Source organism: Emys orbicularis, chromosome 10, assembly GCF_028017835.1.
Source record: "Emys orbicularis isolate rEmyOrb1 chromosome 10, rEmyOrb1.hap1, whole genome shotgun sequence".
Classification (NCBI taxonomy): Eukaryota; Metazoa; Chordata; order Testudines; family Emydidae; genus Emys; species Emys orbicularis.
Window position 1 is genome coordinate 67,559,062 of NC_088692.1, and position 16,693 is coordinate 67,575,754.

Here is a 16,693-nt window from a genome sequence, read left to right on the forward strand (position 1 = left end):
GGAGACATGTTCATTCAAGTTGTGATGCATAGAACGATGCCTGGTGTGCTTATTAGATGGCCACAACTAGGATTACAACTTCTTTCTGTCCACATGGCAACTGCTTCCCTACGTGGCAGTGTCATGAGAGACTTGAAACGGGAGATGTAGTAAGTTAAAAATATTGGCCTGACTTTCAACTTGGTCTGAAATAATTTGTGGAAGTGTGTTATAGTACTTTTAAATGTCTAACTATTTGATTACCAAGTTCAATCAGGAGCCTAGGTGTGCCAGCTCTATGCAGTACACCTACATTTATTTCTGAGCACTTGTTGGAGGCCACTATTCAAAATCAGGCCATTGTTTATTAGAAATATTTATACTAAAATTTCTAATACTAGTTCTTTTATACTACAAATTTCTAATATTAACATGTGGTGCCATAACATCAGGCACAAATGGTTGACATGTCTGACATCATTAAGCCCTTATGTGAGAAGTGGGCACTATTTTATTTCAGAGCCTTTCTGTTAGATCCCAACAAATAACTGAGCAAATCAGAGGCCATGATTTATAATAAAAGATGGGAAGTACAGTCCTCACTGAGCTTGTTACTGGGTAGAGCTGGCTGTTCATCATCAGTCAATGTCCGGCTGACTTACTCTAAACCCAAGCAACGTTTCATTCTTCAAACCCAAAACTTTAAAAATGGGGAAAGAGTAAAAGTCCTCCCTGGTGATTTTCTTACAAGCAAGAAAATGAACTGTGTTCAAACTTTCAGGATTCAAATTTAGTACCTAATCCAAAACCATCAAAATAATGTCTTTCCATTTACTTCAGTGGGCTTCAGATCAGGACTTCGTTCTCCTCCAAGCTAAACATTTAAGAAAGATTAGAACAACATACACCTGGCTTTTGACACTTTTACCTTTTCAACTCAGCCATTATTAAAAGATTTTGTTCCATTTCCTTTGTAGGTATCGTCTTGGTAGCCATAAATCCTTATGAGCAGCTGCCTATCTATGGCGAAGATATCATCAATGCATACAGTGGTCAGAATATGGGGGATATGGATCCACACATCTTTGCTGTGGCTGAAGAAGCATATAAACAGATGGCCAGGTTTGTGAAAAAACAGCCTTTGAATTTTGTTTCCCATAGGAATGAGGTCTTAAGTTCCCAGTCAGTGGACTTGACTCCGCTTTTATTTGTACTTAGTAGAAGGTGTCAAGTCTCTTTGCTCCACTGTTTTATTAAATTTCAAAACCTAATAAACCCATGAAATTAGCAAAACAATAAAAAAAATTTGTCTCTTACAGACAGTACTCATTTGATAGGTAATTGGAACTGTTCAGAATCTAGGTCTAAAATTTGATCGGATCTGTAAGGGACAATGTTGTTTCAGACTGATAAGTAACAGAGGGCTATTTTTGGACCACTATCTATTTTTAAGGAACAAATAATTGTGCTTTAAGAATGCAAATATTTACATATAACCCAACAGAAAAGATGATTAATCTATGGGTAATCTTAACAATACCCAGGCTTTGGAGAACTGTCTCTTACCCATATCAGTGAAGCCAGAGCTGTACAATTTAGGTTTGGAAAATAACTCATCATCCAGTATTTTAAAGGGCAAAAGAAAATTGCAGAGTGTCTGAAGAGTACAGATACCTGAAATTAAAATACTGTAATGATGCCACTACTGCAAGAGAGTGAATTCTTACTTTAAGTGTTCTTTGAAAACGGATTGTTCAACCCAGGAAAGTGGGCTGTGAAATCCAGCCGGTCTCTCTCAAGGTCATGCCAACCAGAGAATTTCACACATTTCAGTTCTTGAATGCAGACCCTGGTGTTTGTTCATGTACAGTTAACAAAATGGATCCTCATGCCCTATTGTTATGGATAGAAGTTTTTGACATTCTTGTCCTTCAAGACATATAGCCACTAAATAAGATGACTGAGTTTTCCATTGTGGTGTGGCAATTATGCAGTACCCTCTGAGAATGAAGCACAGTGCAGATGGGGTGAAAGTGATGAGATGGACACCTTAGTATAACTGCATGTTCAGTTAAGAATGTGTAAGGGAAAAGGAGAGAATAATATGCTTAAAAGGCAGAAGCCTGGTGAGTCCTCTATGTGAAAACCACCGAGTTGCATGTTAACCACATAATAGACCCATTTTAAAAGAATAGTAGAGCATGGTGCAATAAGTGTGGATGTAGCATGTTCATAGACTGCTTCTGTCTTGAAATACCCGGCATATAGACTGCTATGTATACCTTGTACGTACATGTATACCTTTTTCACAGCAGTCTGTGAGCTACATAAGGTACCCAACATCTAGATTGCTATGTATATTAAAAGAACTTGGCTTCGACTAAAGAGGTGTGTATAGAATTTGGTGTGGATGAAATAGAAATCATATTTTCACTTATAGCTGCTTCCATCTGGGGGACTCATTGCTTTACAGACATTAATGAATTAACCCTTGTAAATGTCTGTGAGGTAATAATTTATCTCTGTTACACAGAAGGGAACTGAGACAAACAGGCAATAAGTGACTTGCCCAAGGTCACCCAGTCAGTCTGTGGCAGTGTGAGGATCTCCTGACCTCCAGTCTTGTGCCTTAATCCAACACCATCCTTCCTCCAGCAATATTTCAGTAGTTCAATTCTTGAATAATAACGAATGTCATGGGTAGAAATTTCTTTTAGAATGGGTTATGAGATGTTAAACAGGTGTGGAAATGATATTTTAAAATACTTAGCACTAATAAACCGAAATCATTTGTTTGTGTGCCTAGAGAATGTTATAACAAATGTATTCCTTTGTGAATTTATTTATAAAAGTTACTGTCATTTAAAGTGTTATTTAAACATATGTTGGAATTATAAGTGAGTATTTCAGCACCTCATTCATTAAATAACTATACAGAATTTCTCTGCACTGAAGTAATGAGCTACTTGTTTACATTTTATGCCTATATTCTTAAGTGCTTTTTTCCTTTCTCCATTTTGTATTACTTATCTTTTCTTCCTTTTGTCCTTGACTCTTTATTTAATGTGCCTAATGTATTCTATATTTTCTCTTTATGTCCAAGTTCTTAGTCCCTTACTATTATTAATTTTTCTTATGATGATGCATATTTTCCTCCTCTTTGTGGCTTCTCTCTGGGTCATTACTGCTTTAATCTCACTTTAATTTGCATTCTTTAACTAATGAGGCTAAAATCCATAATACATATTAAGATTGCAATTCGTCTGTTGGATTTTTTTTAAAAAACAGTTTAAGTCATCATAGGCTTTAAGGCCAGAAGGGACCATCATGATCATCTAGTCCAGGGATCGGCAACCTTTGGCACGCAGCCCGTCAGGGAAAGCCCCTAGCGGGCCGGGCCGGTTTGTTTACCTGCAGCGTCCGCAGGTTCGGCCGATCGCAGCTCCCACTGGCTGCGGTTCGCCGTCCCAGGCCAATGGGGGCTGTGGGAAATGGTGCAGGCTGAGGGATGTGCTGGCTGCCCTTCCCGCAGCTCCCATTGGCCTGGGACGGCGAACCACAGCCAGTGGGAGCTGCGATCGGCCGAACCTGCGGACGCTGCAGGTAAACAAACCGGCTCGGCCCGCTAGGGGCTTTCCCTGATGGGCCGCGTGCCAAAGGTTGCCGATCCCTGATCTAGTCTGATCTCCTGCACATTGCAGGCCACAGAACCTTACCCACCCACTCCTATATAGATCATAATCTCTGGCTGAGTTACTGAAATCCTCAAATCATGATTTAAAGAATTCAAGTGACAGAGAATGCACCATTTACACTAGTTTAAGCCTGCAAGTGATCCATGACCCATGCTACAGAGGAAGATGCAAGACCCCCAGAGTCCCTGCCAATATGACCCAGGGGAAAATTCCTTCCCGACCCCAAATATGGCAGTCAATTAGACCCTGAATATGTGGGCAAGGCCAACCAGCCAGACACTTGGAAAAGAATTCTCTGTAGTAACTCAGAGCTCTCCCCATCTAGTGTTCCATCACTGGCCATTGGAGATACTTGCTGGTAGCAATCACAGATCAGCTACATGCCATTGTAGGCAGTATCCTCCATACTGGGGTCAACAACCTTTCAGAAGCAGTGTGTCAACTCTTCATTTATTCACTCTAATTTAAGGTTTGGCGTGCCAGTAATACATTTTAACATTTTTAGAAGGTCTCTTTCTATAAGTCTTTAATATATAACTAAACTGTTGTTGTATGTAAAGTAAATAAGGTTTTTAAAATGTTTAAGAAGCTTCATTTAAAATTAAATTAAAATGCAGAGCCCCCCGGACCGGTGGCCAGGACCCAGGCAGTGTGAGTGCCACTGAAAATCTGCTTGTGTGTCGCCTTCAGCACGCGTCCCATAGGTTGCCTACCCCTGCTTCATACCATCCCCTCCATAAACTTACCAACTTCTGTCTTGAAGCCAGTTAGGTTTTTTGCGCCCCTGCTTCCCTAGGAAGGCTGTTCAAGAACTTCTCTCATCTGATGGTTAGAAACCTTCATCTAATTTCAAGCCTAAACTTGTTGATGGCCAGTTTATATCCATTTGTTCTTGTTTCCTTAAAGATTTGATGATTTCATTCTTCATTAGTGATTAAATATTCATATGACTGCTATATTTAGGGCAATAATCTTAGTGTTTTATGGTAGGCATTTTTGTATTGTCTTGGCAGGTCATGTTTTCCCATCATTTTTCATTCTTCCTGGTACTATATATTTAAATGGTCTCTAGCATAACTAGTCATGATACTCTTTTATACCTGAAATTCAGTGGGCCTATCTTAACATTTGCACCTTAGAGCTACTTTAATAATTTATATATTAATATTTTAGATTTTGTTTTTGCCAGCTTGATTATTTCCCCCCCAATGTAGATGATAGATGAGAAAACTCTCTTTCATAATTAGATGACCAGTCCATGGTTTCCTGGAAGTGTGGACAGTTCCATTGAAAGTGGTTGGTTATAAAGTTAACATTGACCATTAATTAAATGTTTGCACTGTGCTTTGAAAAAGTAAAGTGCTACGTAAATGCTGAATGTTAGTATTACTACAGCCCATAGGGCTCACTCCTAGCTTCAGTGGGCACTGACTGACATTCAGCAGCTCACAGCATCAGTTCATATAAAGCAACAAATCTAGGGCCAGGTCTACACCCAGCCGCTAGTTCGGCGGCTGGGAATCGAAGTTCTGGGTTCGATTTATCGCGTCTGGTCTGGACGCGATAAATCGATCCCGGAAGCGCTCGCCGTCGACTGCGGTACTCCAGCTCGGCGAGAGGAGTACCGCGGAGTCGACGGGGAGCCTGCCTGCCGCGTGTGGACCGCGTCTGAACCGCGGTAAGTTCGAACTAAGGTATGTCGACTTCAGCTACGTTATTCACGTAGCTGAAGTTGCGTACCTTAGTTCGAATTTGGGGGGTAGTGTAGACCAGGCCTAAGTATGTTTTAGATCAAGGGGTGTCAAACTGACTTTGTAGAGAGTTCTGAATTTCATTTTTAATGATGGTCCAAGAGCTGGTATATGCATTTAAGACTCCTCCACAGTGGAGTTAACTGGGGGATGTTTGTAGAAAGGTCAAGGATAGAACATGGCCTTTTGTTTCTTTTCCTTCCCCATTTTCTTTTCTCTCTTTCCCCCTTTTCTGTCTTTGTATCTTTTTTTCTTTCTGCATCTCCCTTCCTGCCACATCTACCAGCTCCTCACTCTGACTGCTTCTCCACTCTGCTAATAAAATAAACAATGAAATGTTAATGCTTACATTTAAAATGTCATTAGACTTCAGGGCTACCAACCCAATGAAGTTACTAGCAGGTGGGAAAATTCACAACTCTTAGTCATTCTTTCAGGCTGTCTGCAGACTCAGACAGTAACACAGCATCATTCTACACTCAGTTCAGATTTGAAAGGTTATTTTTGCAAAAATGAGGGCTAGAAACTTCTGTTGGGGGTGGGGGGGAGGAAGGCTGAGATTCTGCAGAATCTGACTATGCTCTGCAGGTCACATAACTCTCTCATGTGGGATGGATCTGGCCAGTGCAGTTTGGTTGAGATCTCTGTTTTAGATCACTTCTGCGCATATGGGCCCAATCCTGTAAATCTCTACTCCCAAGTAATTTCACTGAGATGGATTGCATCCTTGCCCCCCTCCTCCCAGTTCACTCACAGAGGGGTCTTTGCGCAGATCTCCTCTTCCATGTGGAAAGGGGGTTCATCTGCCTCTATGGCATTGATCCCACTCTCTCCCACCTTAATCTGGTAGAGCCCTGTCTGGGGGTCTATGCTGGGGGAAGCCAAGAGAGGATCAAACAGGCTGAGAGAGAACATATCAGCTCCTTTCCAGCCTTCTGAATCTTGTGCATAGCATGCTGGAGGCAGCTGTGGCCAGGAGAGTGCTTCTGTTAGTACTACTCCAGTGGAGTCACAATACCATGAAGCTCCACTGGTGGGCAAAAGCTGGTGCAGAGGCTCAAGCCCTCAGGCTGGATGATCCAGGCATCCCAGAGCTCCCTGGAATCTGCCAGATTTGGGGGGTGGGACACGTGACTATTTTGCTGCGGGACAAACCACTCTCCTGGCAAGGTGATGTTGGGGAATCTCAACAAATGATTCCTTGCAGAGTTTTCTTTCTGTAGAAGCCCCCACTCTGGGTTTTAATGTGGAAGGAGACAGTACGGCCCATTGAGTTCTGTGGAGCTTCTCTTGTGACAGCTTGCATGAATAATTCTTACTCATGTGAATAAGTTTGCCTGATAGGTCCTTATACTGGTAATTTTACATTGGACAATGAGCATAAATTTTCCCTTGAGCCTTGTCTTTCTATTTCTATCCATTTTAGGTTTTATATAGTAACCATTGCCAGGTTTTGTGTGTGTGTCTTGCATGCTCTGTCTGTCTGTGTCTGTCTCATATCCCTCATACGTCAAATGCTTCATTTGAACAAGTTTAAACAGATTTTGGCCAGACGTTTTAGGAAGGCGTGCAATAGAAAAAGAAGCAAATAGCCATTGAAACACTCGTCTTTGTCTTGGAAGCATAAATCACATGATTAGCATTTGGATCCTTGCATGTTTTGACCCCTTTTTTTGGAACTACAATGCTAAGCGTCGTAAAAGTCAGCATTTCCCAAACGTTAACACATTTTCCTATTTCAGTCTTACTCCTATAGAAAATAACTATGGTAACTACGTGACATAAGTTGGCAAGCATTGATTTTTTTAATTGCAAATGCTGTACTTGCCCACGAAAGCAGTCCTCTAAGGAATTACAGTGCTGTATCTTCCAAGCTGGTTCTGTACTTGCCTCTAAGTACGACCTGCTGATAACCCAATTTACAAAATATTTCAGTAAAATAGTAAACCCTTTTTGGAGGCATTCCAAAATCAGCATACTAAGGCTGTAACCCTCAATAAGTACAACTCCTCTTCCCTTTCCCTCTTTCTTTACTGTTTATAATTAAACACAGAGACATCATATGGTCTGGAAGAAGAGGAGATGGGGATGATTCTGAACTGCAGTATAATATATAACTAGAGGTTTTAGTTGAAGCTGTTCCTTTCTGTACTTGTGCTCCCTTGGGCTGTGTAGTGGGAGCACACTGTAATGGGATAATCACGGTGCATTCTCATCCAGGCTTAGAGTGGCTCCCGAATACTGTTGAGATCGCCGTTTTCAATTTAAATAAAAGAACTTGGCTGCTGCCTGCTGGTTTTCTAAAAGAACCATCCAGAGGAGATTCAGTTGGAAATAGAATTACATAATGATGAGTTATAAAACTCAACAAATCCCGGAGTCAAAAAGGACACTGTATTAAAAATAATAATGATTTGACAAAACCTGAGGTGAATAGAAATTTTTTAAATTAAATTGTCTTTAATGACAGCTTCTCCTAAATACGTCTAAATATATCTGTACCTTGGCAGTGTTGGAAAGTAGGCTAAGGAAAACTGAGTCAATTAATGTTTTTTGACTCTTTGCAATTTCACTTGTGCCAAAGTGCCAAAATTGTTTCACAGACTGTTATGCAAAATCTGCTTCTACCTTCAATACATTGCATAGAAGTATCTTGGCAGCCATCTTGAGAAATTTTGGCTCATGGACAGATAGCAGTGGGGTAGAAAAACATAGACAATCACACACATTTGTAATGTATACAGAGATATTCATCAGATGAGGTGGGGATTGAAGTGGCACTTCATAGAAAAAAGGAGAAGGAAGAGGCAGGATGGTCCAGTGGTTAGGGTGCTAGTCTGGGATGTGGGAGTCCACAGTTCAATTTCCTATTCCTCCACAGATCTTGTGTGTGACTTTGGGCAGTCACGGTCTCTGTGCTCAGTTTCCAGTTTGCAAAGTGTGAGTAATAGGGAAGTGCTATCTTATAGCGGTGTTGTGAGGATAAATACATTGAAGACTGCAAGGTGTTTTGATACTATGGTAATAGGGATCATATTAATACATAGTCTGGATAGACAGGTATATGCAGGGAGATCTTTATCAAATATTTAAGGCTTCCCTTTAGTTTATGTGCAGACATGTTTAGTAGCGGTAAGAGGAAAGAATCTTTCTACACAACAGAAGCAAGTAGTGACCTAGATGATTATTCTCTAATGATTTTGGGTTGCTCTCACTATAATCGTGACTGGGAACTAGAGAACCATGGCCGCTTTTGAGAGCTCTGGTTGCTTATTGGGAGAGACAGGGCCATGTCGCCAAAGGTCAGTATCCTGGGGTTAATATGGAAGTAGTGGAATCTGCCATTTCCTGTTCTGTTTTTACCAGTAATGGAGTCCTCCTTTGGCTCAGCTACTGGTTCAGCTGTTGCAAGCTCATTCTCCTTCCACAGACTCTGGAGATGCAGAAAGCTCTCAAATGGAGATGGCGACTCTCTCTTAACCAGAATTTGGAGGAGCCAGAATGTGCAGAGGGTATTATAGTTGTGGTGTGGCGACTGACAAGCCACCCTGTTTAGAATAGTGTCCCCAAACCATTACTGATTCTTATAACCTGCACACTATATGACCACAAAAGGGAATAAATTGCAATCCATAGTATTAACATAGTCAGACTACGTATCAGAGCACACAGCAAACTGATCTCATCATAATAAAGATGGTAGACCAGCCTCAACGTGGAAAAATTACATATGAATGTTGTGATTGCAGAATCTCGGAGAGTTCAGAATCTGGAAATATACCTGGCTTATTGGACTGGGGAGACTCCACCATCTTACACAACCTTTTGTCCCCACATGGGTTCCCTCTATCCTGCAGGCTCTGTGCAAGATACTTTTCTGACAACTTCCCAATGTCCCTACCTACTGTCATCTTCTTGTGGAGAAGGACTGATGACTATCTCCCAATGTCTCTTTGGTGGATGGACCACTCTCCCCTGCAGGGTGCTTAGGGGAGGGGAGGTAAAGCAGCTCTTCACACTTGTGCGCATGCAGAGGCTCTGCCCATTCATGGACCAGGACTCCATTGTGCTAGGTGCTGTACAAACAGAACAGAACGATGATGGTGTTATATGAATCTGCAGCATCTCACTGGAGTAATTTAGTTTAGGGTTGTATTGATAAAATTAGAATGAAAAAGGAAAATGTCCTTTCCTGCTGAAGGTAAGTGTATTTGTGAATTATGAAGGAAGTGTAACCCACCCTATACTGGGATTCCCTGCTTGCTGACTGTTGTGTCTCGAGGGTGCAGCTATGATATGTCATAATTGACATCTGGTCTTTTGTCCCGCTTGTTTGGACTAATGATTGTCTGCAGGCAGTTAAAGGGTTAAATGTGGTTATAATTGGAGCCTGGAGTTCATATGAGGTGTCCTGCTGGTTTCTGTGCAATAAGCTTTAGCAGCCTGTTGCAGCAGTGACCTCAACCGACTAATCCCTAGGGAAATCAGTTTCATTTTGCTGGGTCATCTTTGTGCCCCTCCAGAGTGCAATCTATCGTGATTTTGGAGCCGGTGCTGACCCCAGTTTTCTCCATTTGTATGTGTTCAGTATGTCCAGAAAAACTACAGTTAATCAATTATAGTTTCACCTCTTGGTATTTTTACATTCTAGAGCTACACTTCCTGGATGCAATTAAAATTGTAAACTACATGATTTGCTGTTCATATGTCTTGTTTGTTTAGAAACTGTACATGCTATTTTCAAGGTTGTTCCTTAAAGCTTTTAGCAAGTCGCTGTTGCACAGAGTCACAGAAGATTGACAGACTTAAGGAGCTTCAGTCCTTTGTACTGAAAAGAGCATAGCTGAATTCTCAGCAAGTCTGTTTCTCAAGCATAAAATCTGGAGTGATGAGTTAATAATACCTCGCTCATACATAGTGGTTTTAATCTGTAGATTGCAAAGCACTTTACAAAGGAGGTCAGTATCGTTATCCCCATATTACGAGGGGGAAACCGAGGCACGGGAAGGGGAAGTGGCTTGCCCAAGGTCACCCAATGGGCCAGATGCAGAGGTGGGAATAGAATCCATGTTTCCCAAGTCCTGGTCTAGTGGTCTATTCAGTAGGTCCTGCTGCCTAACTTTTAAGTGAGTTACAAATCTGTGTGTGGTCAGCAGTGTCTTCAGCTGCAGAGTCTTCATGGTAACACATTTTCCCCAAACTAATCTTTTTTTTAATACAAAAAGTAAACCTCATCTTACATATTTTATATGTCTGTGTTTTGCCATGTTGGGGGTGTGGTCTCCTAAGCATAGACATGGCGTAATATTTAACGCATGCAAAGGGCTTCATGTCTGGCAAGCATTTTACAGACATTCGCTAACTAATCCCAACACATCCCTCTGAAGTAGGCAGGTATAATAATGGACATTTTTACAATGGTGAAACTGAGGCATATTTTGTCTTACTTGCCTCTCATGCTTATTAAGCATGAAATACAGTAGAACCTCAGAGTTACAAACACCTTGGGAATGGAGGTTGTTCATAACTCTGAAATGTTCCTATTCTGAACAAAGCATTAGGGTTGTTCTTTCAAAAATTTACAACTGAACATTTGCTTAATACAGCTTTGAAGCTTTACTATGCAGGAGAAAAATGCTGTTTTAAACCTTAATTTAAATGAAACAGACACAGAAACAGTTTCCTTACCTTGTCAAAAAAAAAATAACTTTTTTTTTTTTTTTAAGTAGTTTATATTTAACACTACTGTACTTGCTTTTCTTTTTTTTTTTTTCTTTTTTTTTAATATCTCTGCTGCCTGGTTGTGTACTTCCAGTTCCAAATGAGGTGAGTGGTTGACCAGTCAGTTCATAACTGTGATCTTCGTAACTCTGAGGTTCTATTGTAGTTAGGGGGAAAATTGTCTTCTGGCTGGTAATACAGGACCTGTTGTCATGACTCAGGGTAAAATCAAACACATGTCAGAGGTGGGGAGAACCTGCTGCATTGCTTCTGTGAAGGGAAGAGTACTTCAGGTCAGGGCATGTTGGAGCTGGATAGTATTCAGGGCAGAGAGAGAGAGCAGTCAAGAATAGACCAGGCTGCGGAAATGCAGCATGTTAGCTCTGTAACGGGAGTAGTGGCACAAGTTTTGTGATGTGTAAAGGCATACACGGCGGTTTGCACTAATATGTAATTTCTTTATTCATAATGTTCATACAAAAATGCCAGTGACTGCTTCAGAGCAACGTAGGCTCTACTAATAATACTTAGAGCTTACAAAGCGTGTACACCTTCAAAGTGTCTTACAAACATTATCTAATTAATCCTCACAACAGCCCTTTCAGGGCTGAAAGAATAATTATCCATATTACACCACACCCTTCTGTATGTGCAAATACAAGTGAATTATTCATCATTGCAGAGATGTGGATAGAATTCAAAGATGATGTGGCTCAGAAGTGAAGGAGGTGGTTATGGTCAAGTTTGGGGGAGAATGATTGTCAGAAAACTAAGAGACATAAGGAGTAAGAATATGTTTGTTAGAGCAGGATAGGAGTCATGGGTTATGGATAAGAGGTGAGTTTTGAAATAGTATTTGTTGGGGAATCCGCTAGTTGCAGAGAAGGTTTTTACAGATAATGGTGGCAGCCCAGGGGAAGGACCTGGCCACCTTCCTCAAGAGGCAAGATGAGGCAGGAGAAAGTAAGTCTGCTCTTTGAGGAATATATTTGCTGAATTGGAAAATAAGGAGAGATGAGGTCAAAGAGATGGGGAACATTTTGGCATTAAGGAGACTAGGGAGCCAAATCCAGAAAACCACAGGATAATGAACTAACTTAGTGCTTGAAGAGAATTGTTATCAAAATAGTATGTTCACAAGATTAACAAAGGGCAAAATCTTGTTCCCCATACCCAATGTGATAAGTCACTGGAATGCTGAACGAATTTAGAAAAGGCACATTTTAATCTGGTGCTGCTTTCGTTTGGTCTAAGAGCTTTAGAAAATTGCTCTTTTTTAAAGAAACAGTTACATTACTTCTACTTGAAAAGCAATTTCTGGCTTGCATAGTTGCCAATTTTTAAAATGGCTTTAACAGGCCTCACACTTCCTGCTGCATAGTATGGGCTCAGTTTCCAAAGACCTTCACAATGGGTGAGCAGCGCTACACGTGTACAACCTCATTTGCACCTACAAAAATACACAGTGGAGAAAACAAGAAGTTGCATATGCAGTTTCCGAAGTGATGCACAAATGCAAAATTTTGCTGGTGTAATGGGGCACACATGGCTTGCACCCCTTGCTGGTTGTGTGTGCTTTAAAACTTCGATCCTTTATTTATGAATGACACTCTGCAAAACTAAACTTCCGCCAGACTTTACATACTGCAGTGTATAAGGTAACGGCTTTTTCTGCGCCATTGCCATGTCCTTCTTTTCTCTATCTAGCACCCATTGAAGTCAATGTGAAATAATCCTTTGGACGTCAGTTGCCCTTGGATTATGCCTATAGTGAGAAGGTGTACAGGCCAACACACTAATCCATGTAGTCTGCCGCCTCATTAAGCAGCGTATAAACAACTTGTTTTGGTTATTCCATTCTCTCAATAATACATAGGTGCTCCCTAGCCTCCGAAACATCTTATGCCATGGAAGTGTCTTACTCAAGTCCCTGATCACTCTTCCTATTCTTTAGCCTCAACCCTGCATTCCTCTATTACCAGACTCTTCTGTTCAGTGGAAAGTGCCCTGGTCATATCAACATTGTGTAAGATCTCAAGTCCCTGCAGATGCAGTGTGTAACCAGTGAACAGGGCCAGCTCCAGGCACCAGGCAACCAAGCACATGCTTGGGGCGGCACCTGGTAAGGGGCGGCCAATCTTGGGGTGGCGCGGGGGGGGGGGGGCAGTGCGGCGTGGCATTCCGCGGGGGGGGGGGCGCTCCGGCGGCGCGGCACTCGGGGGGGGGCCGGCACGGGGCGCAGCGCTCGGGGGGGGGGGGTTCCGGCGGCGTGGCGCTCGGCAGGGGGGGCGGGCTCCGGCGGCGCGGCGCTCGGCGGGGGGGCGCGGCGCTCGGGGGGGGGGTTCCGGCGGCGCGGCGCTCGGCGGGGGGGAGCTCAGGGGGCAGCGCTTTTTTTTGCTGCTTGGGGCAGCAAAAAAGTTAGAGCCGGCCCTGCCAGTGAAAGACTGTTTTACTTTTTAAAACATTTTATTAGAAAATTACTGTAAAACCAAATGTAGATAAATAGAAGGGAGCTAATCCTAAAGTCCTTAATTCAGCATAACTCCTGCTGATTTTAGTGGCAGTTATGCTTCAATAAGAACATTAGTATTTAATCCAGGATATTGTTTTATTTGGGGGGGGGGGAGATGGGAAGAAGCCCCCAAAATACAAAGATTAAAAAAATCCATCTTGTTCTAATTAATGCAGCAAGTCAGATGTGGAGAACTGGTCTCTTTTGAGATACCTGCCCATTTTGGGGGGGTGGGGGAAGGAGGAAACAAGATGGTAGAGGTGCCACATTCCTGCAAAGTTAAGGTCTCTCTCCTAGATGCCTTTTTTGGGGTGTCTTCAGTGCACTCCTCCTAAAAATAACAGTACATTCAACCCAAGCAACACTTTTTTGTCTCCCACTGTAAGTTTAATAAATTGCTTTGTGTGAAGGTCAGAGAAAATGCAATATTATGAAGAATTTTTAATTTGCTATTGATATTAACTACTTGGACAGCTCTGCCACATTGCACTGGGGAAAAGAACTCAGATTTCCCAAGAAAGGAGTTTGAAAGCTTTTACCTGGCTATTTTATTCCAAGAAGAGACCCTAAATTAACACTTTATATGGAAGCAGGAAAGATGTTAATGAAATATTTTCATTAGGGTTTATGTAGTTATACAGGCATTTGAAGATACCAGACTTGACTGAGATTTGTTCATATCAATAAAATCAGTTTTGTGGCTATATTGAGCCTCAGTAAATAACTTGTTTCAGAGTAGCAGCCATGTTAGTCTGTATCCGCAAAAAGAGCAGGAGTACTTGTGGCACCTTAGAGACTAAGGGTATGTCTACACTACGAGAGTACTTCGATTTTAGTTAATTCGACTATGTGGAATCGATATTACAAAGTCGAACGTGTGTGTCCACACTAAGGACAGTAATTCGACTTTGTGAGACTTTGTGAGTCCACATTAACGGGGCAAGCGTCGACATTGGAAGCGGTGCACTGTGGGCAGCTATCCCACAGTTCCCGCAGTCCCCGCTGCCCATTGGAATTCTGGGTCGAGCCCCAAATGCCTTCTGGGTAAAAAAATGTGTCGAGGCTGCTTTTGGGTGCCTGTCGTCATCCGTCCGTCTCTCCCGCCCTCCCTCCCTCCCTGAAAGCGCCGGTGGGAAATCAGTTCGCGCACTTTTCTGATTACTGACAGCGCGGACGCCACAGCAGTGCGAGCATGGATCCCGCTGCGACCATCGCTGCAGTTGTGGCAGTTCTCAACGCCTCGCAGCTTCTCATCCACCTTTACCAGAGGCAGCTGCAGAGAAATCAGGAGAGGAGGCTACGACACCACCATGACGGCATGAAGTTGGACACTAGCTCCGACCTCTCAGAAAACATGAGACCCAGCGCCCAGGACATCTCGGTGTCACTGGGTCTTGTGGATACTGTGGAACGGCGATTCTGGGCCCTGGAAACAAGCACGGACTGGTGGGACCGCATAGTGCTGCAGGTCTGGGATGAATCCCAGTGGCTGCGCAACTTTCGCATGCGGAAGGGGACTTTCCTCGAACTGTGTGAGTTGCTGTCCCCTGCCCTGAAGCGAAAGGACACCCGGATGCGAGCAGCCCTGACTGTCCAGAAGCGAGTGGCCATAGCCCTCTGGAAGCTTGCAACGCCAGACAGCTACCGGTCAGTCGCTAACCACTTTGGTGTGGGCAAGTCTACCGTGGGGGTTGCTGTCATGCAAGTAGCCAAGGCAATCGTCAAGGTACTGCTATCAAAGGTAGTGACCCTGGGAAATGTGGAGCTCATCATAGATGGCTTTGCCGAGATGGGATTCCCAAACTGCGGTGGGGCTATAGATGGGACTCACATCTCTATCCTGGGACCGGACCACCAGGCCAGCCAGTACATAAACAGAAAGGGATACTTTTCCATGGTGCTGCAAGCACTGGTGGACCATCGGGGACGTTTTACAAATATCAACGTTGGATGGCCTGGCAAGGTTCATGACGCTCGGGTTTTCAGGAACTCAGGTCTGTTTAGACGGCTGCAGGAAGGTCTTTACTTCCCGGACCACAAAGTAACTGTTGGGGATGTGGAGATGCCAACAGTGATCCTCGGGGACCCTGCATACCCGCTAATGCCCTGGCTCATGAAGCCCTACACTGGCGCACTGGACTCAGGGAAAGAACTCTTCAACTACCGGCTCAGCAAGTGCAGAATGGTGGTGTAGTGTGCTTTTGGCCGTCTCAAGGGGAGATGGAGAAGCTTACTCACTCGCTGTGATCTCAGCGAAACCAATATCCCCATTGTGATAGCTGCTTGCTGTATGCTCCACAATCTCTGTGAGAGCAAGGGGGAGACCTTTATGGCGGGGTGGGAGGTTGAGGCAAGTAGCCTGGCTTCTGAGTACGCCCAGCCAGACAGCCGGGCGATTAGAAGATCCCAGCGGGACGCGCTATGCATCAGGGAGGCTTTGAAAGCCAGGTTCCTGACTGAGCAGGGTCTCCAGTGACTGTTTAGTTTGTGGACACAGATGCTGAACCTGCCCCCGTTTCTTTACCCAGTTACTGTTCACTATCCTTCCAAGTTACATACCCCCTTCACCACCTTCCCAACAAATAAAATCTGTTCCGTTTTGTTAATGAACAAGGTTCTCTTTCTTACTGTTTTCGCGGGAATGTTTTAAACCGGGGACGCAGACTGTGGCGGGGGGGCGGGTTTAGTGTTTTGATGCAAATGATGCTTCTAAACTCCTGGAATGACAGGCTCCGCAGTGCTGGATTGGTTGTTTCAACGGAGCCTGCCAGCAGTCCTGGGCGGGACTGCGTGTATGTGTCGGCCAAGTGACTTTCTGGCAGGGGGCGGAGGGTTACAGACCCCCTGCTGCGTGGCTCTGTGATCCAGGATAAGGACCGCGGCATAAGATCTCTAACTGCCCTCCCCCGCCACAAAGTCACAGATCAACCCCCCCGCCCCCCAGAACATGAAAACCGCCTCCCAGACTGACCAGGGTAACTGTTGACTGCACTGTGTATGTGTCCTGATGCTGGACCTGCCCCCGCCTCTGTAGC

At 43.5% G+C, this 16,693-nt stretch overlaps 1 protein-coding gene across 4 annotated transcripts in view; it reads left to right on the top strand.

The window, feature by feature from the left end:
• Window positions 1–1,024: 1,024 nt before the first annotated feature.
• MYO5A (myosin VA) overlaps window positions 1,025–16,693 on the top strand; it is a 105,151-nt gene continuing 89,482 nt past the window's right edge. For all 4 annotated transcript variants that reach the window (XM_065412371.1, XM_065412373.1, XM_065412374.1 and 1 more), the window contains exon 1: window positions 1,025–1,101. In XM_065412371.1, the coding sequence (XP_065268443.1) occupies window positions 1,040–1,101 (62 nt within the window). In that variant the 5' untranslated portion in view covers window positions 1,025–1,039. The remainder of the gene's footprint in view (window positions 1,102–16,693) is intronic.